This window comes from Monodelphis domestica, chromosome 3 (genome assembly GCF_027887165.1).
Source record: "Monodelphis domestica isolate mMonDom1 chromosome 3, mMonDom1.pri, whole genome shotgun sequence".
In the NCBI taxonomy this organism is placed as follows: domain Eukaryota; kingdom Metazoa; phylum Chordata; class Mammalia; order Didelphimorphia; family Didelphidae; genus Monodelphis; species Monodelphis domestica.
The window spans coordinates 64,826,607-64,851,129 of NC_077229.1; the positions used below are offsets into that span (position 1 = coordinate 64,826,607).

Consider the following 24,523-nt stretch of genomic DNA (forward strand, 5'->3'; position numbering starts at 1 on the left):
ACATCAGAACCAACCTTCTCATTTTAAAGATGAAGAAATTAAGGCAAAAGGAAGTGAAGTGGCTTGCTGAGAAGCACACAGTTTGGTAAGTATCTGAGAGAGAATTTTTTAAATTAATTTTTATTTTTAAATATTTTTCCATTTTCCCCATGTTTCAGTGTCTCTATGCTTCATTTTCTTTCCTTCTCTTCTTCAATTCCCCTTCCCAGAGCCAACAAGCCATTCCACTGGTTGTACAAATGGTTATCACTTGATACCTACTATTCCATATTTTTCTTTTGCATTTCTACTTCCATAGTTCTTTCTCTAAATGTGGTTAGCATTCTTTCCCATAAGTCCTTCAAGAGGGTCTTGGATTCTTGCATTGCTACTAGTAGCAAAGTCCATTACACTGAATTGTTCCACAATGGTTTACTTTCTGTGTACAATGTTCTCTTGGCTCTGCTCATTTCACTCTGTGCATCAGTTCATTGAGATTGAGAGAGAATGTGAAATCTGGTCTTCCCGATTGACATAATAGAATTGGCAGGGCTGTGTAAATTCACTGATATCTATGTTTACAAGTGTGTATGGGGTCTGGTTATTTTCAGTAATTTCTTTAGAGAAGTGGAAAGATCATTGGATTTAAAATCAAAGGGCCTGTGTTAGAATTCTAGACCTGACAGTATCTTTGACTAAAGAAAAGTCACTGGAATGTCCTTGGATCTTCATTTTTCATCTGTACATGAAGAAAGTGGTCCAGATGACCTTGAAAGTCCCATATAATTCTCTGACTCTAGAGAAAGGTAATGTTGATATTTTCTAAGCAGTCCTTCACTAAGCACCACTTGGTGATTCCCAAGTTATTCCTTGTATGTGGAACTATAAAGAAAAAGCAAAAACAGTTGCAACATTGTCTTTGCAAAGTTGTGGGGAAAGGAGTTTTTCTCCACTTGCAAAAGGCTAGAAGGAGCCCAGAATATTTCTAATGGCTTGTTGGTTGGGGTATTTTATCCACCTCAGCTTGGGAAAGAAGGAATTAGAACTGGGAAGTAGAGGAAGAACCACCCTGGACACCAGTCAGATTGGAATGTGCTGCTCCTTGCTATTTGAACCATCAGCTCCCATGACTCTCACCTTAACAAAGTCAGCCTGCATCCAAAATAGTGAGAGCCAAAGCTGTTTTTTCTAAACAAGGAGTTGATCTAGAAACAAAAGGAAAGGAAGAAACTGCTGAGTACCTGGCTAAATAGCAAGCCTGGATACCCAGGGCTGAGGAAGAAAGCTTGGGAGAGAGGAGGTAGAGGAGGTGTGGAGGTAGAGTCTCACCAGGTGTTGCAGGCCATCCTCAATGGAGTTGAATTTGCTGGAGCCCCTTTGACCCATGTCTTTTATGTAGAACAGGTTGAGGATGGTGAATTTGAGGTTGAAAACCTTCAAGTAGGAGCTCTCTGATGCTGTACAGGAGAGAAAGAGAGTCCCATGTCTGAGCCTCAGAAATGTTACATGAATGAAATAAAATGCTTCGTTAACCTTCAAGTTCGATTGAAATGTTGATTGTTATAATCATTATCATTATCATTACTCTGGCACTATAAAAACTTGTGGATTTGGAGTCAGAAAACCTGACTTCAAATCCTTCCCCTCCCACGTCCTATCTTTGGGCCTTAGTTTCCTCACGTGTAAAATGAAGAGGTTTGTCCACCTTCAAAGGTTAGAACTCATTATTTTAAAAAAAAATTGCAAAGAAATCTAAAAATTAATCTGGCAAAAACTAGGGATGAACCAGCATCTTGCATGACTTAGCAAAATGAACTTCAAATTAGTTAGATATAAAGGGTGAAATGATAAAAAAAACTAAGAGTAATGAGGAAAATTTTAACTTTCAAATTCATCGACTGGTAGACATTTCATGATCACATGAGGGATAGAGGATAGATAGCAAGATAAAATTTACTATGCTGTTAAGATGAAATGAAAAAATCACTCCTCCCAAACAAAACCAATGTAGGTAAAATTAGAAGGAATGAGGTAATGAGGTGAACCTTTGCTTCCAATTCTTCTGAAAAGGGTCTCCTTTTCAGTTTCCAACAATTCAAATTGGTAAGAGTAAAAGCTGAGGGTGGAGCCAAGGTGGTGGAGAAGGTACACATCCGCATGTGATCTCTATCAAATGACCCTTCACAAAACTGACATAATGCTGTAGAATGAATTCTGACGCAGTGCAACACACAAAAAGATAAACTAAAGTAAGTTTCCAGCACAAACAACTTGGAAGACCATCAGGACAGATGAAAAACAGTGTAGTGGAGGTAAAGGTAGAACAAATTGCACCAGGGCAGGACCCATAAAGGCAAAAAACCTTGGGCACCACTGAAGTAGCAGCAAAGGTCTCTGGAGGATTTGACTATATAGACAAGGTCAGACAATTTCTCAGAAAAAAAATTACAACGTTCCCTATGCAGGCTGCAGGTACAAGACTCTTGTTACTCTGCTCTTATACAGAAACAGCTCTCAGTCTGTGGGTAAGATCTCAGGGTGAGGATGAGTGCTAGCAGATACCAGTGCTTATAACTACAGGGGAGCAAGGGAGCTTGGGTCACAGGTCTAAAGGGGGAAAGAATGCATAGGGTTACTCAGAAACTAGAGCAAAGTTAGGAGAGTATTAAATATGTTGCTTACATTATACCACCTATAAAGAACTGAAAGCAGATAGATCCCGGGAGTTAGCTCTGAAGGCAGATGCATATAGAACCTGAAGAGGGCTCTATTCATCACAAGTCCATATCCCAATTTTAACAGTTTTTTTTTAATTAAAAGGCAAAGAACAAAAAAAGAAAATCAACATAGAAAGTTATTTTTGTGATAAGAGAAAACCATAACACAAACTCAGAACACCGATGCTGTGGCACACAAACTTCCAATAAAAACTAGTTATTGTTCTTAAGGCCCAAAAGAATTCATCTGGGAGCTCAAAAATGATTTTAAAAATCAAATAAATGAAGTGGAAGAAAAACTGAGGAATGAAATGAGAGTGATAGAGGAAAATCATGAAAAAAGAGTCAATGGCTTGGTAAAAAAGACAAAATATACTGAAGAAATCAATATTTTTTATGGTTTTAGAAATCGATATTAAAGCAAGAATAGACCAATTGGTAAAAGAGGCATGCAATGAAATGAAGAGATGAACTTTTTAAAAACCATAATTGACCAACTAGAACAAGATATACAAAATACAATGAATATAAAAACTTATTGAAAGGCAGAATTGGCCTTATAAAAAAAGTGGTACAAAAACTTGCTGAGGTTCAGAACTTTTTAGAAAATAGAATTGGTCAAATGGGAAATGAAGTACAAAAGCTCACTCAAGAAAATCATACCATAAAAATTGGAATTGGGCAAGAGGAAGCTAATGACTCCCTGAGACATAAAAAAAAAATCAAAATCAAAAGAATGAAAAATGAAAAGTTTTATGGGAAAAACAACAAACCTAGAAAATATATCCAGAAGAGATAATCTAAAAATTACTGGGCTATCTAAAAGCCACAATCAGAAATAAGACCTAATAAGACTTACAATCAAAACTACATTTCCTGGGAGCCCATTGACTTCCTGTTGTCATGTACTTTCTGTAGATAGAGGATATTAGCGAGTGGGAAGTCCTCTTGGGTGTCTATGTTGGGCTTGCAGCCAGAATAGTGGTGGTGGTAAACTACATGCAGAGATTTTAAATCGACTAATCAGCCATGGGCATGTGGTCTTTATTTTGTATTATTTCTAATGATCTTTAATAAAACTCCTGAAATATAATATTTTTATTATTGAGATTTAAATTTAATTTTTACATTGATGGAAAGCAGGAGGAATGAGAAAAAACTCTTAGTTTTTTAAAAAGATAGCCTAGATAAATTTGTTTTAAGCCATGTTTTTCCTGCCAAGGCTTTTTGCCCCCCCCCCTCCCGAACTCTAAGAGAACTCCAATCTCTCTATCTGAGCTGCTGCCCTGCTCCTGCAAGTTTGTTGGTATTTTGTGTTTTTTTTCTTTTCCTGTTTTTTTTTGGCAGTTGCCCTCCCTACTGGCTACTACTAGTTTGTGGAACTTAGGCTAGGACTCTTGGCTAAGAAGAAATAAGCCATTTCTCCCGTCCATTTGCTTGAGCCCATGTTCCTCATTCCTCATTGCTGCCCTTGGTTGCTTCTGTCTATACGGCTTGTTCCTGCTCCTGCTCAGGCTTTGACTTTGGCCTCAACCCCTGACTCAAAATGTAAAATGAATAATTTTGATTACTTTAAATTAAAAAGATTTTGTATAAATAAAACCAATTCAACCAAATCTAGAAGGGAAGTTTTAAATTTGGAGAAATGTTATAACAAAATTCTCTGACAAAGGTCTAATTTCTTAAATTTATGAGGAGCTAAGTCAATTGTAAAAAAATTAAACCATTCCTCAATTGACAAATGGTCAAAGGACACAAATAGATTTCAGATAATGAAATCAAAACTATCAATGAAAAAAAGTGTTTAAAATCCCTCATAATTGGAGAAATTAAAATCAAAACAATACTGAACATATATCTAACAGATTGGTCAATATGACAGTAAAGGAAAATAATAAATGTTGGAGGGGATGTGGCAAAATTGGGACTTTAATGTGCTGCTGGTAGAGTTGTAAATTGATCCAGCCATTATTATGGATGGCAATTTGGAACTATGCCCAAAGAGCTTTAAAAAATTCATACCCTGTGATCCAGTAATACCACTACTAGAATTGTATCCTAAAGAGATAATAATGAAAAGTATTTGTTCAAAAGTATTCATAGTTGTGCTCTTTGTTGTGGCAAATAATTGGAAAATGGGGAGGTTGATGGTATGTCCCTCAATTGGGAAATGGCTGGACAAATTGTGGTTCATGATGGTGATGGAATACTGAGCGGGCGTGGGTCCAGCCTCAGTCAAAACTCCAGGGTTTCCCAACTGGTGGGGAACGATCAGTCAAAATAAATAACAAATGGAAGATAGCTTAATCATTATGGCCTTGGGACTGCTTCGCATCTGATAGCTGCTCCACCATGCTCAGGCTTGGTTTTTATTTTTATACCCATTTTCTTGGCAATCAAATATATTACCTAACACACATGTTAAAAGAGAGATAATTTGAAAAGTGATACATTACATTTTAACAAATCACTTGATTAACATTCTATATTCTTGTATTGTGATTACAGACAGAATAAGGGTTGCACACAAGATAAATGATTTTGTCACCGGTGGCTTAATTTTCCCATTACCCTGTGAGAGGTTTTGAGCTAACAAACAATCAAGGAAAATTACTTATTGCTTTTAATAAAATGGAATAATTAATCAACAGTTCTTAAAAGACAATTCAGCAATCATATCATTGAGGTTGAGGGGTACTGGGAACACAATTCAAATTTAATATTAGACTGGCCATTTCTCAAGGTTTACTAGTGTGTTCCTGAGTTACTGATTTGTGTAATTCAGTCACTGAGGCATATTGAAGCTTGATGTACTTGTACTTATTGCATGGGCCGCTATGATTGATTTTTGTGCTGGCTCCATTAGAATGAGAAAGTTTTGGACTTGGCCTGTAGCTGTGGTTTTACTGAGAATTATATACCAAAGTAAAAGTTAACCCATGATAGTCTTTTTGGGGTTTGGTTTAAGTGTCTGATCTTTTGGTGATGTTTTGGGGAATAAGGGTACATGTGTTTTGCTCTTGCATTATTTCTTTTGAGACTAGGGGGAATAATAATCATGTCAATTCCATAGGTAAGGGACATTGATGAGAGAGGTTATGCAAAGGGGATAGAGTGGGCAATCACATCTCGCCAAGGACCACTCTGTGGTCTCCTGAGCTACTGTGCATGACTCTGTCAAGGTGTCGTGGCCTGATGGCTCTCAGAATAATACTACACTGTGTTGTAAGGAATGATGAACTGGAGGATTTCAATATCAAGTTGAAGAACTCCAGGAACTGATGCAGAGTGAAATGAGCAGAACCAAGAGAACATTATACACAGAAAGTGAAACATTGTGAAACAATTCAATGTAATGGACTTTGTTAATACAAGATAATCCCAATGCTCATCACATCAAGAGAAAGAACCATGGGAGTAGAAACACAGAGGAAAAACAACCAATCATTTGTTTATGTAGATACATGATTGGGGGGTTGTATTTTAAAAGATTATTTTATTGCAAAAATGAATAATATGGAAGTTGTATCAGTGATAACATCTATATATCCCAGTGAAAGTGCTTATTGGCTCTGGGATGGGGAAGGAAGAGGGTAGGGAAAGAGAATGAAATATGTAAACAGGGAAAATATTTTTAAAGCAAAATTAATTTGAAAAAATGAAAACAATTTTCTACCCAGAACTAAAAAATGTTTTTTTATAAAGTTAAAGTTTATAGTAGGAACTAGGTATTGAGCTAAATATCTCTCACCCTATACTAAGATAAGATCAAAATGCATATATGATTTAGATATAATGAGTGATCCCATAACTAAATTAGGGAAACATAGAATAGTTTATCTTCCAGATCTATGGAGAAGGGAAGAACTTAAGACTGTAAGAGTAGCATGCAAAAGATGAGACATGGAAAGTTGAAGAAGACATGATTGATGGTCGAAGACCATTGGAAGCAGAGGAGCATGGGAGTAGAAGAGGGATGGGGAAGAATGCCAGGGAAAGAAGGGTCTTTTTGAGGCTTGATCTCAAGAGGTATTCTTGCCTTGCTGGACATCAGTCAAGAGCCAGCTGAAAGATATCCAGGAGTATCAGCCTTGGGACTACTCAAGAAAAGATTTATAAGTGCCTGACAGCTGAAGAGAGATTCAGATCCCATCAGACCTATAGGGGCCTCAGACTCAACAGAGCTCCCCAGTCTAATAGCACCACCTGCCTTATCTTGCTTTAATCCCCAAATATTCTAGTTTATCTTAAAAAGACACTAGGAAGGGGAGGTGAATTTCTGGTTTGCCCAAGGTATCCAGAAAGAAGGACCTCGTAGGCTTTAGATAAAGGGACACCACTAACCTCAACCCAAACTGCCTGCTTCCAGATATCTAGTGTTTATTAAACCAATTTAAACCACAATCAGATTGGAAGAAAGGGATTTATTCAAGGAACTTTGAGGAAGCTAATTCTCTGAGGTTAGTGATCAGCCATTGCAAAGTGCTGGTCAGGAATCCCCACTGAGCCATGGACTGAGGAGAGGCTTACAATTCTAAAACACTCTGCCTATTAATTCTGAGGCAACCCTCCTATCACTCAGTAGGGGAAACCTGCCCCTAACTTACTTACACTGGCACATCACCCAGGATCACCATTTCCCAGAGATATTCTTCTCCTATCATAGCCCAGGAGAAGGGAGTGAGAGAGTATAACAGGAGTCATTCCACCTTGGCTCCTACCTTTCCTCACTCATCCATCTATCTGTAACAGCTCCCTTCAGATCAACAATTAGTAGGCAAACAATAACCATTACAAGATCAAACAAGAAACAGAGAGAATTGTAAGATATAAAATGAATAATTTTGAATTGAATTAAAAAGCTTTAATACAAACAAAACCAATGGAACCAAGAGTAAAGGGAAACAACAAACTGGGGAAAATTTTTTATAACAAGTTTCTGTGATAAAAGTCTCATTTCTGAAATTTATAAGAAAACAAACAATTCTCCAATTTGGCAAATGGTCAAAGGATGTGAAAAAACAATTTTCTGGTGAGGAAATCAAAAGCTATCAAAAATCATTTGGAAAAAATGTTCTAAATGAATCTGGATTTCAGAAATGTGAGGTAAAAAAACCCAGGGGTACCATCTCATACCTATCAAATTAGTCCATGTGAGAGCAAAGGAAAGTGATAAATTTTAGATACTATATGGCAAAATTGGGACACTATGCATTGTTGGTGGAGTTTATGATCTGAGCCAATTTGGAACTATGGCCAAAGAGCTAATAAAATTGTCCATAGTTTTTCATCCTGTAATACCACTACTAGATCTATATCCCAAAGAGATAATTAAAATGGGGAAAGGATCTACTTGTCAAAAATATTTATAGCAGCCCTTTGTGTGGTGGCAAAGAATTGGAAATTGAGGGAATCAATTGTGGAGTGACTGAATGGGGGTATGTGCTGGTGATGGAGTATTATTGTGCTATAAGAAGTGATAAGCAGGATAATTTCAGAAAAAGCAGGGAAGATCTTCATGAACTGATGCAGAGTGAAATCAGCAGCACAGGGAGAATATTGTACACAGGAACAGCAATATTCTAAGATGATCAACTGTGAAAGACAAAACTACTCTCAGAAAGGCAGCAATCTGGGACAGGTTTGAAAGACTGTTGACAAAGGATGTTTTCCCCTCTAGAGAAAGAAATGTGGGAGTCAGTTGCAGATCAAAGCATACTCCCTTTCATATTAGCTTATGTACAGTTTATGTAGCTCTGGTTTTATATGAGTATTCTCTTATAAAAATGACCAATGTGGAAGTATGTTTTACATGATAATACATGTATAATCCATTTCAAATTACTTACAATCTCTCCAAGAGGGGGAGAGAAGGGAAGATGGAAGACAATTTGGACATTATAATTTCAAAAAAACATATACTGAAAATTGTTACTAGATTTAATTGGGAAAATATAATATCTTTGAATAAAATTATTTTTTAAAATAAAGTTAAATTTTAAAAGATATAAGGCATCAGAGACTATTAAGCAACATGCTAATCAGATATGGCTTGATTTCTCAGCAATGCTGAATGACATACAGCTTCTCTAAGAGTATAGGCGATTTTCTATTGGAAATGGATGTCTTAACAAGGCTTATAAACAAGGGCAATAAGTAAATTAAGAGAGGAATATTCAGTCACAACTGAATAAAAGGATGCTTTAGGGATTTTATAGTACATGGGACATACTTCCCTTCCTTGAATTTTCTTATCCAGAATATGGCTTGATGGTCTGCCTCCAATCCTCACCTAAGATCATCCAGAGGCATTTGTCTCCTCATCTTCATCTCTATCCCACTTAGAGCTCCAAACTTGACCTTATTCACCAAAGTTTGATGGGCTACCAGGAGTCATGTGGAGACAATGACATCAGAGAGGTCCAGTTTTCCAGTTCTGACCTATGACCAATTCCAGGATCTCATGGCTACAGTAGCCTTTGGAAACACTCAGAGGCCATAGCATCATAGGACCAGGTCACTGAAACCACAGAGCCAGTATGTAGGAACCAATGCATAAACTAGTGACCAAGAAACATGCCTGGTTGAAGAACAATGCCTCAGAAAAGACAAGACTTTTGGGTAAATGCCTGGGATTTGATACTAAAACGGTGGGCCAAGTGCAAGTAATCACCAAAGGTCCAAGTGAATTATTAAGCCAAGATGAGGGAGAAGGTTGTGGAAACACACCTTAAAGGGAAGGTCCTAGAGCCATTCTTTTCCTCTTTTGCAAGTCAAGGTTGATAGATAAAATGATTTGCCCATATTTGCCTCATTCACCTTCCCCAAGTTCATTGCTAAAGAGCGCTGGAGCCTTTGGGTCTATCTCTATTCCTGACTCCTTGACACCAGGACCTCTGTGGCTCTGACCATAGAATTAACTAGCTGGCATAGTAGAGAGAGTGCTGAGTCTCGAGTCAGGAAGACCCGAGTTCAAATTTAAACTAAGAACTCATTAGCTATACGACCCTGGGAAAGTCAATCAGTCATTGCTTGCCTCTGTTTCCTCATCTGAAAAATGGGGCTAACTATACCACCAAATTCTTAGAGTTGTTATGTGGATCAAAGGAGATACTATTTCTATAAAAAATGCTTAGTCACAGTGCCTGGCACATAGTAGATGTTACATAAATGCTTATTCCATTCCCCTTCCCTTTTCCATAGGCAAGCAGTTGGTAGGTGTAAAAGATAGGTTTTGAAGACAAATTTTACTAATAAACTGGGATCTCACCAATCTACTCACTAGATCAAAGCAATCAATTAGTTGCCATTGATTAAGTGTTTATTAAGTGTCCAGCCCTGTCCTAAATACTAAGGAAGTAAATAAAAATTTAAAAACACATTCTTTGCTCTTGGAGAGTTCATAGAAAAACCTTCCCCAAAGTGCAAAGAGCCTTAGCCATTCAAAGTGAGGTGGTAGGGCTGAACTCTCTTCTTGACCCTGGAGAATAGCATAATAGAGTGGAAAGAACAATGACTCTGGAAGAAGAAATCCTGAGTTCAAATCTCACCTGTGATTCTTTCTACTTTTGTGTCATAGGGCATGCCACTTAAATTCTCGGGGCCTCAGTTTCCCCATATGTAAAATGATGGGGTTCAGCAAAGTGGGCATTGAGGGTCCCTTTCAGTCATGTCCAATCACCCTGAGCTAATTACTTTATTTCTCTAGGCCTCAGTATCCATATCTGTAAAATGAGAGGTTATATATAATAGCTGATACTTCAAAGTTTCCTTCCAACTTTGTGCCTATGTTTGATTATATAAAAGATCTTAGCAGTGGGAACCTCACTCTAAAACTCATCTTCTCCAGGCTGTACATAGAAAGGAATCAGAGGTACAGAAGAGTTCTTGAGGATTGATCTCTAAAATAATTTCATGTTTCCTCTGTAAGACTGGGAAACAAGGCCCTAAAAAGGGTAAACCTCCAACACAGAGACAGAGAGGAGGTACCTACTTACCTGTGGGCATAATAGTAGACACAGGGGTCAGGGGGCTCCTTATCAGTGCTACTGTGGTTCCTGGTGCTCCAGGGCTTTGGGAATGTGTGACTGGCTCCACACCAGCATTACCTCCTACAGGGGAGGGGAGAAACCAAAGCTCAGTCAAGTCATTATTAGTGGATTCACAAAGGAAAGTAAATTGTTGCTATTAATGGCTAAATCCAAAAACACATGGCTTCTCTGACTTTTCCCCACAGGGTAAATAAAATTTTTCTCTTCAAAGCACTGACTCACTGATGGACAATCCCCATATATATTTGATTTAGTGGAATCAGAATCCCATAATTAAGAAGAGGAGAATCATTTTAGCACAGGGACTGTGAAACTGCCCCTCCCATGGAGATGAGGAAGCCTGCAGAGATGACACTAATTCAACAGATATAGCACTAAGGAACAGTCCCTACAGTGGCCCAATGGAAGGCTAAAGAGAGGAAGGACCTGGGAGGAAGACCCTTCTCCTTAGAAAGACAGAAACCAACCCTCCCTGGACAGACACGCCCCATTTCTTCCAAGGCCACACCCCAATTCCTTCCCTGGGAAGCTTATTTAAAATATGCTTACTGGGGAAGAGGCTGGAAGTGGAAGGCACTTGATCAGAAACAGAGGCTGTGCCTGCCTTGACACTGCTGCCCTCTGTGGTTGTGTCAGAAGGACTGGGAGATGCTGTTGTGCGAAATTCCTGTGTGTTGGCTGGAGGCAGGGTGATAGCTGGATTTGGTGTTGCCTGTGGGTTTCTCTCTGACTCTAGAGTCAGGCCAGCTGGCCCTGGGTCCTCCAATGAATTAGCAGCCTCAAGGGAAGCTGTGCTTGTCCAGGCCTTGGGGGTACTTAAGCCTGGCCCTGGGCTCAGAGATTCATGAATGGGAGTGTGAGGTTCTGTTCCTAGTGAGGGTCCATCTCCTGTGGTGACAACCAGATTGGGAGAACTGACTTCTACTTGTGATGAGGAGCTGGCTGTCCAGGGTGCTAATCTTGACACAGTTTCCACATCGACATCCATGCTGCTAGAAGCAGTGACATTTGGTAGTGGAGAGACAAAGGTCACAGTAGGAGCAGTGCCTACTGCATCACTGGCCTCCAGGGTAGATATACTTTGACTTTGAATATTCAATGGGAATCCTGCCTCACTCTTCTGTGGGACTTCAGTGATGATCAGTGGGCTTTGAATTTCAGACAGCTCAGCCTGGGTCACATCATCAAGACTTGAACCAATATCAAAAGGAGTCGCTGTGGTCACTGCTGGCCACAGGGAGGAAGGGCTTGTGTCTCTGGGAGTCACAGCCTTAGAACTTTTTTGAATCTCTCCTAGATTTGTAGCAAAAGGAATAGATGATCTTCCTTCAGCTCCTGTGTTGATCCTTGGAGGAGCTAAAGTGCTACCTTCTATCACTTTTGCTGTAACAGTATTTTCTCTGATCTTTGTGGTAAAAGTGTTCACAGAAAGTGTTGAGTCTTTTTCTAATGCTCCACGTGGCTCACCATGAGCTGTTGTCCCCAGGACAGCTGAGTCAGCAGAGGTGACCAATGAGCCTCCAGGACAAGTGTCTGAGAGCACTGGGGATTTAGGAGTGGTCAGTGGGGCATCTGTGTTATTCTCTACCACTGAATTTAGGAGCTCATGGCTAAGAGTGAACACACGGGGAAAGGGAACAACGTCTATGATTTTTGTGCTGGAAATTAGGTGCATGGAGTCAGTCCTGGGGGGAGCTGGTCTCATGTTCTTGGTCATGGGGGTAACCTTAGATGAGGTTATAGTAGTTGAAGAGTGTGTGCTTTGCCATGTAGGAGTGCTATCTGTCCCAGTGAGGGTGAGAGCCCCAGCTTCAGCTATGGTTGATGAAAGAAGGACTATGCTTTGTCCAGGGAGAGTCACGGGCCTACTTGTGGTGGTAAGATGCAATGCTGAACTCACTTGAGAATCTGGGCTCATGGAAGCCATGGAGGTATCACCCATCATCTTGGCTGGGACAGACTTAGTTGTATTTTCCATGGCCAGTGGGAAGTCTGAGGTCTTCTCTAAGTCTCTAGTTAAGATTTCATAAGCTAAAGTCACCTGTGGAGTTGAGCCAGGAGTGGTACCTGACATGTTCAATACACCTCCCATAGTAGCAGCTGAAGACCCAGGAGGTCCAGGCAAAGAAGGGGTCAGCAAAGCACCTGTGCTCTCTTCCATTGTGCCCAGTAGATTTTGGTTAGGAGTGATCTCAGGATGGAGAGAGACCCTGTCTGTGACCTTGCTGCTGAAGATGACACTTATGCTGTCAGTCCCAGGAACATTGGAGCTCTTGTCTTCATCCTTGTAAGTAACCCCTGAAAATGTTACAGGAGATGAAGTAGAGAATTTGGATGGCAACATGGATATAGGATCAAGGCGATTCATGGTAAGATCTGTAGCTTCAGCTGAATTTGAAGACCATGGAACCACTGTTCTTGTACCAAGGAGAGCCCCAGAGATGCTGCTGATAGAGACAGCAGGTGCTGGTGTAGTCAACACCAAGTATGAGTCTGTCTCTCCTCCCAGCCTTGTCCCTGTAGTACCTGTGGTGTGGGGTGGAGAGGTATAGACAGCTGGCTTTGGACTGGAGCCTTCCACAGGGCTTGACATGAGGTCAGCAGTGCCCCCAGAAGGATGAAAATTGCCAGGGATGAGTGTGCTGATATCTGACTCTGTAGTGGTGCCGGGTCTACTGGTCTCCCATTCTGGGGTGATGCTGGGGGCCAAGCTATTCTGTAAATGTCCACTTTCTCTGCTGCTAAATTCAGTCACTGGTCCAACAGAGAATGAACCCTCAGCAGAGGTGGGCTTCTTAGGCTCCGGAGTGAGAGGTTCAGCTGGGCTTGTCCAGACTCCAATAATGGCAGTGCTTTTTCTACTCCCTAAAGAGGGTGAGGGGATAGTTCTGGAGTAACTAGTCCCTTCACTTAAATTGAGCAGAGAAGTAGAGGTCATGTCAGGTTGAAAAGTTACTCCAGGACCTGTGAAGAATATGTGCTCCCTCTGGCTTATTGCAGGGGTGTCTGAATTCGCTGAGAAGGTGCTGGACTCTGTTTTATCTTCTGCTGGTCCTTCTATAGGCAACAATGGGGTATTTGTGTCTTCTCCAGATGGTGTTGGAATAATGCTGGGAGCAGTGGAAGGTAGGGCATCTGAGCCTGGCTCTAGTGTGGTATGTCTCATTGACAAGTCTGGATCTGGTGTGGTTTCTGTGGCACTTATGGCTGTTGGAAATGAAGAGAGAGGCACAATCGAGGTTCCTGGGGCTGAGACAGCAATACTGAAAGAATCAACTGGAGTGGGCCATGGAGTAAAAGGGGTACTGGAACTCTCTCCAGGAGATATTTCAGCTACAGGTGTATCTTCAAGGGGTAGAGAAGAAATTGTCCCAGATAGGCTGATGTTTAAGGGAGCACTAGAGTTACGGCTAGCTGTGGGTTCTACTGGAGTCATGGAAAGTGAGGGCCTTGCAATTGTCATGGTGATTCCCGAGGATATCTCAGATGGAACTGAGTTTTCAGTGGGAGAGGACATAGTTCTCCTGTGTATCTTAAAGATGAGGTCACCTGTTCCAGTGGGTGCAGTGAGAAGTGGGGCTTGAGTGGCTGTGGCTCTTGGAGTTATATCCATGACACATATGTCTGTTTCAGTGTCTGAAATGGAATCTCTCCCAGTAAAGCCAATTATAGGGATACTGGTAGAGTCTGTTGGTTCTCTTCTCTGGTCAGATCCACTCACTTTCTTCAGTGTCCCTGAAGTCTCAATAGAGAATCCCGTGACCAAAGATGTTAAAGTTAGTTAAAGAGGTTGATGGGGGAAGTTTGGAGTCATTAGGACAGAGATCCCCAGAGCCTGTGAGAATTTCATCCTTCCTGAGAAGAGTAACCAATCCCTAACTCCTGAAATTAGCACCTTCTCCCTGACAAGTTCTTTCAAAACAAAAAGACTGTGACAATGATTAGGATCTACTTCTGCTCTAGGGTGGCCACCATGAGAAAGTATTAAATAGGATGAGACTGATATAGAGATGGATCTGTCCTGTCATCAGGCCCTCAGATGAGATAGGGATCTGTAACTTTTAAATTACTCCACCCTACTTAAACCTTACTTTAGGGGAAGCTAAAGTTGTAATCTCCTGATTGAACAATGAAGGTACTTAGTTCTCACCTTATAGTGAAGCTAGAAGGTTAAGCTAAGTCTACTTTTAGATCTTAATACAAAAAGGTGTTAAGTAACTTTAAAGGTGTTAAGTAACTATAAAGGTTAAATTAATCAACGAAGGTCAAGTAACTAATAACAGATGAACTTAACAAAGAAGTTTTAATTAACTCAAAAATCTAATCAAAGGAGGTGAGAACTAAAAGTATGGGCAGTCCTGGTGAAAGCCTTTGATGTAGTTGGTAGATGTGAAAGATTAGAGGAGGAGACACAAGGGTGAAAGGTGTATATATTAGGGATTTTTCATCTATAAACAAAAAAACACCTTCTTTCCCTGGAAAGGTGAATCTGGATGATCATTTCCTGTGAGCAGCCTGGGCACCACAGTTCAATCCTGGAACTCAGCCTGGAGGAGCTCACTCAGACAGCTTCCTTGAGATGGTCTCGTGGTGAGTGATAAGACCGACTTCCTTTTCCCTTGGGCTCAGGGAGGTCCCTTTGGCCAAGGCCTTTAACTCCTGCCTGGCTCAGCCTGAGCCAGAGCAGTTTAAATTAACTCTTTCCTCTCCCTCTCTCTTCTCCTTAATTCCTTCTCTCTCTATTAATTTAAATCACCATAATTTCCATCTGACTTGGGTATTTTATTATTTGGGATTTTCCCTGGTGACCAAGTAATTTACATTTTAAGTCAGAACTATAAAATTATCCTTACAGTTGTGAATTTTAAAACTACTCCACCACCCTACTCTCAAGCTGTACTTTAGAAGATATGATTTAGCTCTTTCCTGATTACTAACAATGGAGATACTTGGGTTAACAGAATCAAGTCTTGGGAACTATATATTTCTCCACCCTACTCAGTTTAACAAGGTCAGGATGCTTGCACCATACTCAAAGATTTTAATTATCTGAGGAAATGGCCTTCAACAGACATGTGCTGAAAAAGCGGACACAGCCCTGGGCTGTCCTATGTCAAGCTAAGCTATCATTGGTACAGATGAGACACAGGAAGGTGACATAAAACCATCTATATATGACATGTCACTGATTCTCTTCTCTCTTTTTCCCTGGAGAGGTGACTCTGGCTGGCAGCATCCTAGGCTTTCTGACATCTTGGAGTAGTGGCAATTATTTGTCTGGGTTTGGAGCTGTTTTTCCTTGAGCTGATTCAGGTTTGGGCATCTTGGCTGAGCCCTTTTGGAGTTCAGGCTGGTTCTTTCCTCCTTCACACTCCAAAACCTTACTTTCTAGCTCTCCTAATCTTCCCACCTGGTACTAGCCAGGTGGGAGGAATCCTACTCCTTTTCCTTCTTCCTTCTCCTTGATCTCCTCCACTATATCAATTAAATCACCATAAAATTTCCAGCTGACTTGGGTATTTTATTATTTGGGATTTTCCCTGGTGACCAATTAAATTTAGATTTTATGTCACAACACTAAAATTATCCTTTCAGAATTTCATGCTCAGACAAACTGCCTGACGTATACCTGCTCTGGCTAAATGGACAATGAAGTAGTAGTAATCATTTGTTAAGACTCAGCTACCCTATTCAGGGTTTTAGGTGCTGGGCATACATAGGCAAAATCATAAAAGAAGCCTGTCCTCTCGTAGCTGACTCGTATCATGGTATATTATATGTATACACACAGAAATAGACAAAATCCTCCACGAGCCCTTCTTCCAAAGGCTGGTATCACAGCATACTTCAGGACAGAAAGTAATGGGACAGAGGAAGTTGCCAGGTCTTACATCTTAATGCCAAACTCCCCCAACAGTGAGTGTCCTATTCTCAGACTATGAAGATGAATCCATATCATATCTCAAAGCTGGAAAAGAAGGGCCCAGGAGCAAGGATGAATAACAATATAATAGAAAGAAAGAAATAATATTTTACCCATGGCACCTAGGGTGGATTCATAGGTCAGGAGGCCACTGGTCACTGATGTCATGTCTCCTGGCTCTCCATGGTCTGGGATATAAGTGATGGGCCCTACAGCAATCTCATTCCCTAGAAGAATAAATGAGAACATATATCTCAGGAGTGGGGGTAAAAAGGACATTATGTTGTCCCCTTATATTCTGAAGGAAACTCCAAAATATGTACCCTCTTTACTTCATCCTTCATCCAGCAGAGAATCTCTCTAGTACTCCCATTTTCTCATTTTTTTTTCAAACTCTCCAGATCTAATGAGAGCTTTCCTACTTCCCCATCTGGAAAAAGCCTTCATTTTATCCACCTTTCCCTGAGAGCTATCATCTCCTATCTCTCTTCCCTTTTGTGACTGAAATCCTTGAGGAAGCTCTCTATAAAAGGTGCTTTCACTTCTCTTCTTCCTACTCTGTTTTTAACTACAGTCTGGTTTTCAAAATCATTCAAGTGAAATTGTTCTCTCCAATGGTATTAACAATCTCTTAATTGCATAAATCTCTCAATGGCTCTTTCTTCATCCTCATTCTTCTTAAGCTTTCTGCAGCCTTCGATACCATCATCCTATTCTCTTTCATTTTTATAACAAAACTCTCTTGGTTCTCCTCTTACTTGTATGACCACTCTCTTTAGTCTCTTTTGCTAGATTCTTATCTAGCTTAGGGGTGTATGGGGTGCTCAGGGAGGGGTAATATCTCTGGTATGGATGGCTTGTCGTGCCCTTCTAGGGAAGCTCTCCAGCCACTGACCCTCACCTGACAGCCAGCTCTCACTTGTGGCTCCTAATAGCTGCTAGCATGCCACACCCTGGGCAATGGCTTCGACAGGCTGGCTAAACCTTGTGAGAGTAGCCATCGGGTCGATGTCGACCCCTGGTGAACTAAGGCTTTGCTCACCCAGAATGTGAAGACTGCTTTGGTGGAACAGGCGGAAGAAACCAACAAGAAGGTTCAATGGCTGAGATGGCGATGCAGCAAGGCACTGTGGAGTGCTTAGGGTGTGATGGAGCACAAAAGACAACACGGCCATGCAATGCAGCTGAGGAAGTCTCCAGGTGTAACGACTTTTCGTGCCAATGGACCCAGGCTTCCAACGCCGAGAGAGTGGGACTGTCTCTGTGCATTGACTTTTCCACTTAAATCTTCATGCACAGGTGTCTTTGTGCACAAAAACGCACAAAGACAATCGTCATCCTCGGTTCGAGAGACAACCAACATATCTAGCTCATGAATTAATGTAGGTGCCCTATAAGGCTTTGAGCTGGGCCCTTCTCTTCTTCTATAAGATTTCCCTCAGTATTCTCATAAACTATAAGATTTAACCATCATCTCTATACTGATGATTCTCAAATCTGGTCATCCATCCCTTAACCTCTATGGTGATCTCCGGACTTACAACTGCTATTGAATAACTGCCTGTTGGAAATTTTGAACTGTGCATCTTGTAGACATCTTAGCCTCAACATGTCCAAACTTAACTCATTGTCTTCCCCTCAACACCTTCAACCCTTTCTAAATTACCTATGGCTATCCAGGATATCACTGTCCACTCAAATCATCCAGGCTCACAAGCCAAGTCATCATTCTTAAAAAAAAAAGTCTCATTTTTTCTTTAATGGAAACTCTAAACCAGAATGGCAAGAGGTAGGCAACCAGGTCATTGTTGACTGCTTACCTTTCTCACCCACCATATTCCAATGAGTTGACAAGATCCATAGATTTTGCCTTTATCATATCTCTCCCATATCCTCTGTCTCATATAACCCTGTAATTGCTCTGGTATTGGCCTCATGCCTTAACTATTGCAGTACTTTTCTATTTGGTCTCCCTGTCCCAAATCCCATCTCACTTCAGTTCCATTCAACTGCGAAAGTGCTTTTCCTAAAACCTAGGTCTGACCATGTCATTCTCCTACTCAATAAACTTCAATAACTCCGTATGTATTGCTTTAAGGATAAAATACAATACCCCATTTAGCAATCAAAGCCTTTCATGACCATCTCCTCCTTTTTTTCTGTTCTTCTTATATCTTATTCCTACTTGCCCTGTAACCCTCTCCTTTCTCTTCCTTGCACTCACTTTGCGATCTCAATTCAACTTTGGCTATACCAAATTGAATATATTCCTACTGTGTTGCACCCAGTTACTTTATATTGATACTGCAACTTCAAGTGGGAGTGGGGTTTGGGGGAGGATAGAGAATGTATTTTCAATATATTAGCTCACTCTGGGGAGGGGCCATTCTCAAGTAAAGCTCTGCTGTATAAACACAATGGCTGCAATTTTTATGAATATATCCATATGTCATGTTGTAATATTTGATCTTTGGAAGAAAAATCTGGAATACTTTCCTCATTTCCCTGAGTTTCTTCAAGTCCCTGCTAAGAGCTCCTCTGCTTCTTAGGTGATCCTTCTAAATTCTAGTGCCCTGCTTCTCTTGAATATCTCCAACTGATCTTGTTTTTAGATTGTGTGCACATTGTTGTTGTTGGCATATTGTCTCCCCAATTAGACTGTCAGCTTCTTAAGATTAAGGGTCTTTCTTCCTATACCCTGTGCTCTGCAGAGTGTGGGGAAACAGAGCAGACACAATGAATGGTATTCAACTCACTGACACTGATTCTGCCGAAGGAAATTTTCCCTATGTTGCTATTATTCTACAGGCTCCATATATGTTAGATTCAATACTAATCACCACAGAAGGGTCCTTGTAGCTCAGGGACCACCAGATTATGATACTATAGAGAGATGAGGGATCCTGAAATGCATTTACTGACCCAACAGGTGTCATACAAGGTCTTAAGTATACCAAAAAAAGCTCTAAGAGGGAAATGGGAGGGAAAGTGATTTCCCCTGAGATGTTAAGCTCTCCTCCCTGGACACATGTGACCCCCATCCTCCAGTGCTAAAGAGGAAGCCTGATTCAAGCATTCTTCCTTAGATAGAGCTAACAGGCACATGAGCAAAAAGAGAAGTTGTCTCTGCCCTAGCGCTGCTGCCTTCTGTACTGTGGGAGCTGGGCTCAGCGAAGCTGATGTCCAGCTTTCCTTTGTGCTAGCTGGGGTCAGGATGATAGCGAGAGTTGATGTTTCTCCTGAACTCATCTCAGACTCTACTGTCAGGCTGGCTAACCTGGAGTTCTCCAATGAGGAGGTAGCCCCAGGTGAGCCTGTGCTTGTGGAGGCTGCCCAAAAGGTAAAGGCAGAATGAGGCTTGGCCACATGATGTTGAGTTCCTTTTACCAAGGACTCTTTCACCAATAGGGGTGGCTTGTTTCCCCCTGTGATGAGGGCCTGGCAGTCCAGGAAGGTGAACTTGATACAATCTCCATATCCATGCTATAGAGGCAGTGATGTTTGACAGCAGAAGGATCCTGGTCACCACAGCACTGATCTTCACTACTGAAGCAATGCTGGCCTCCAGGGTAGCTGTGTTCTGATTTTCAGACTCCTGGTCAGCTGTCCCTGGTGCTCAAACAGTGACTTCAGAAAACATTTTAGAAACAAAGGTACCTAAGCTAGTCTGTACTCCCATTGAGTTCTCAAGTCACTTAAATTCTGCCTTCATGTTTTCAATTATAAAATGAGGATAATAATAGCACCTCCCTCCAGAGCCTGGTACATAGTAGATGCTTAATTAACCCTTTCTTCTTCTCTACTACTAACTCCTCTTACTCCCCCCCCCCTGTACCACCACTGTTTCTCAAATGTCAAAACTCAGTAACCAGAAAAGGGGGCCCAGGATAGATGCCACATCAAGTCATAAGTTGAAAGGTAAGCATATTTTTCATATGATGATGATAATAAAATGTAACACTTTTAGATTTGCAAAGTATTTTACAAATTTTATCTCTTGTAAAAAATCAATTAACCAACACTTATTAAGCACCCACACAAAGCCAGGCATGGTTCTTGGTATTGAAAACATGGAGACAAAAATAAAACATCCCCTGCCCTTGAGAAGCTTACAATCTACAAGGAGAGTTTATACAATGAGTCCTCATGGACTTAGAAATTTGTCCTAGGAAAGGAAAAGAACACAGACTTCACCTGTTATACAGACATTATAAAATCCTCTCTTTAGTTTTATACTTCAAATCCCTTACCTTCAGCCTAAACATGGATATCCTAAACATGGATACTAAATATCAGTTCTTAAGCAGAACAGTGGAAAGTTCTAGGCAATTGGGATCAAATGATTTGCTCAGTGTCACACAGCTTGGAAATGTCTGAGGTCAGATTTCAACCCAAGATCATCGATTCTTCTGGATCTCTTCCACTGAACCAGCTAGCTTCCCCATTCCCTTTAGTTTTTAAGCTCTCCATTAATGTTATTCCCCCTCCAGAGAGAGAACTGATGAATTCTGAGTGCAATAAAACAAATATTTTAATTTTTTTTACTTTTGTTGTTTTCTCTCCCCACAACATTGTTAATGTTGAAATGTTTTGCATGACTTCATATGGAAAATGGGTATCATATCTCTTGACTTCTCAATAGGGGAGGGAGGTAAAAGTTTTTTTTTTTTTAATTTTGCCTAATTTAATTCCTTCAATTTCTTTTTCTTACCTTTATTCCTAAAGCCATAATTTCTAATATGATGTTAAACAATAGTGATAAAGGGCCATCCTAGCTTCAACCCTAATTTTATTGGGAGACTTCTAAGTTATGCCCATTTGTGATAGAGGCTGGCACCAAAGAAAAAGTGCCAGGCTGAAGAGGGTGTGAAACTGATCACCTTGACAGGGGAGGGGCCCCAAGGGTTTCCTAATTGAAGGAACTTTCTGAAGAGAAACCTGAGCAGAATTTACCTCAGCTCCTGTTGCTCAGGGGTGAGTCAACCTGACTTTCTCTCAGGGGGCTTAGACTGCCAAGACCTGAGTTCCCCCCAAACTCAAGGAGGGAGGTGAAAGGACCCCCTTTCCCTACTTTTCTTTTCCCATTCTTTCCATGCTAGTTATTCTTTTGTATTAGCTGATTGAGTTGACATTAAAAAAAGTTATCTGTTTCTCAAGCTGAGTGTGAGTGAACAGACCAAGGGGAGTTCCTTTGATCTCAAGTAGTAGAGGGGGGACAAGAGTGAATCTGGGAGAGCAGCTTTAGCTAAGGAGGGAAGGAAGCAGGGGGAAAATCTTCAAATCCCCTCTTCTCTCTTTGAGCCAACCCTAAACATCACCTATATCCCTAAACCCCATTTTGAGAAGTGGGGGGTTATCCTCTCTTCCCCCTCTCTATAATGAAAGGCTCAATCCCTTGGGTACAACTTAACCCCTCTTTTTATATACACATTGCAGATGACACTTGCTGATGGTTTTAGATACTACTTGGCATTTTAAGGAAATATCCATTCATTCCTATGCTTTTTCTTTTTTATTTAACAGGAATATGTTTTGAATCTTGTCAAGGTTTTTTTTTTCAGCATCTATTGAAATTGAAATATTGAAATAATCATGTATTTTATATTAATTTTGCTATTGATCTGGTCAATTATGCTGATAGTTTCCCTTGTATTAAACTCGTCTTGCATTCCTAGTATTAATCCCATTCTGGCCATGGTGTATGGCAATGTATCATCTTTGTGATACATTGCTGGAACCTTTTTGCTAGTATTTTATTTAAGATTTTTATATCAATATTCATTAAGGAAACTGATCTATAATTTTCTTTGTTTTGCTCTTCCTCGATTAGGTATCAGCACTATATGTTATGTCATAAAAAGCATTTGGTAACACTCCTTGGCCAATTTTGCCAAAAAGTTTATATACCATTGGGATTAATTGCCCTTTAAAGTTTTGAGAGAATTCCCTTGTGAATCCATTTGACTTTGGGCGGTTTTCTTGGGGAGTTCTTTGACAGCTTAGTCAGTTTATTTTTTTCTGAAATGGAATCATATAAATATTCTATTTCCTCCTTTGTTAATCTGGGAAATTTATATTTTTGTAAATATATAGCCATTTCCACTAGATTATCAGTTTTATTCTCATATAATTGGGTAAATGATCTACTAAAGATTGCTTTAATTTCCTCTTCATTGAGGATGAAGTCACTCTTTTTACTTTTGATACTGGTAATTTGATTTTCTTTCCTTTTTTTTTTCAATCAAATTAACCAATTCTTCTATGCTATATGGGGTAGGAACTAGGTATTGATCAGTAACTAGTATCTCACACCCTATACCAAGATATAGTCAAAATGGCTATATAATTTAGATATAATGAGTAATACTATAACTAAATTAGGAAAACATACAATAGTTTACCTTCCATATCTATGAAAAAGGGAAGAATTTATGACCAAACAAGAAACAGACAGCATAATAGGATATAAAATAAATAATTTTGAATTAAATTTTTAAAAAAAAAGCTTCTGTACAAACAAAACCAATGAAACCAAGAGTAAAGGGGAACTACAAACTGGGGGAAATTTTTTATAACAAGTTTCTGTGATAAAGGTCTTAGTTCTCAAATTTATAAGAAAACAAGTTATTCTCCAATTTGGCAAATGGTTAAAGGATGTGAAAAAGCAATTTTCAGGTGTAAAAATCAAAGCTATCAATAATCATCTGGGAAAATGTTCTAAATTACTTTAGATTTCAGAAATGCAAGTTAAAACAATCCCAAGGTACCACGTCACACCTATCAAATTGGTCCAGGTGACAATAAAGGAAAGTGATAAATTTTGGAGAGTATATATCAAAATTGGGACACTAATGCACTGTTGGTGGGACTTGTGAACTGAGCCAACCATTCTATAAAGCAATTTGGAACTAGGTCCCAAGAACTATAAAATTGTACATAGTCCTTAATCCCATAATACCACTACTGGATCTGTATCTAAACAAGATAATAAAAAAAGGGAAAGCACCTGTTTGTACAAAAAATATTTATAGCAGCTCTTTGTGTGGTGGCAAAGAATTGGAAATTGAGGGGATATCTATCAATTGTGGAGTGGCTGAATGGGTATATGGTGGTGATGGAGTATTATTGTGCTATAAGAAATGATGAACAGGATAATTTCAGAAAAAGCAGGGAAGATCTTTATGAACCGATGCAGAGTGAAATCAGCAGCATAGGGAGATTATTGTACACAGTAACAGAAATATTCTAAGATGATCAACTGTGAAAGACAAATCTACTCTCAGAAAGGCAGCAATCTGGGACAGGTTTGAAGGAATTTTGATAAGGATTATTTTCTATCTCTAGAGAGAGAAATATGGGAGTCAGTTGCAAATCAAAGCATATTCATTTCCACATTAGGAACAGTTTCATTTTATGGTTCTGGTTTTATATGAATGTTCTCTAATAATAATGAACAATACAGACCTATGTTTTATATGATAATACATGTATAATCCATTTCAAATTATTAACATCTCCAAGAGGCAGGACAACAGAAGGGAAGGGGAGAGACAATTTCAAATTTATAATTTCAGAAATCATATATTAAAAATTGTTACTAGATGTAAATGGGAAAATATAATATCTTTGACTTCAATTATTTTTTCATTAAAGTCAAAAATTTTAAAGATAAAAAGCATCAATCAGAGGTTATTAAGCAACATGACTTGATTTCTCAGCAATGCTGAATGACATACAGCTTCTCTAATAGCACAGGTGATTTCCATTGGAAATAGATACCTGAACTCTCCTTGTTCAGATTGGCTTACTATCAAGGTCAATAAGTAAATTAAGAGAGGAAAATCAGTCACAGC

General features: G+C 39.8%; 1 protein-coding gene across 3 annotated transcripts in view; it reads right to left on the reverse strand.

Annotated features, from left to right (window-relative positions):
* LOC103105487 (mucin-16-like) overlaps window positions 1-24,523 on the reverse strand; it is a 93,684-nt gene that overhangs the window by 9,964 nt on the left and 59,197 nt on the right. The window contains exons 17-21 of one of the 3 annotated variants that reach the window (XM_056820578.1): window positions 16,784-16,897; window positions 11,297-13,954; window positions 10,694-10,807; window positions 1,309-1,436; window positions 1,117-1,184 (exon numbers count right to left, since the gene is read on the reverse strand). In XM_056820578.1, coding sequence (XP_056676556.1) covers window positions 1,117-1,184; window positions 1,309-1,436; window positions 10,694-10,807; window positions 11,297-13,954; window positions 16,784-16,897 — 3,082 coding nt within the window. The remainder of the gene's footprint in view (window positions 1-1,116; window positions 1,185-1,308; window positions 1,437-10,693; window positions 10,808-11,296; window positions 13,955-16,783; window positions 16,898-24,523) is intronic. The other 2 variants (XM_056820580.1, XM_056820579.1) reach the window with 2 other exon arrangements.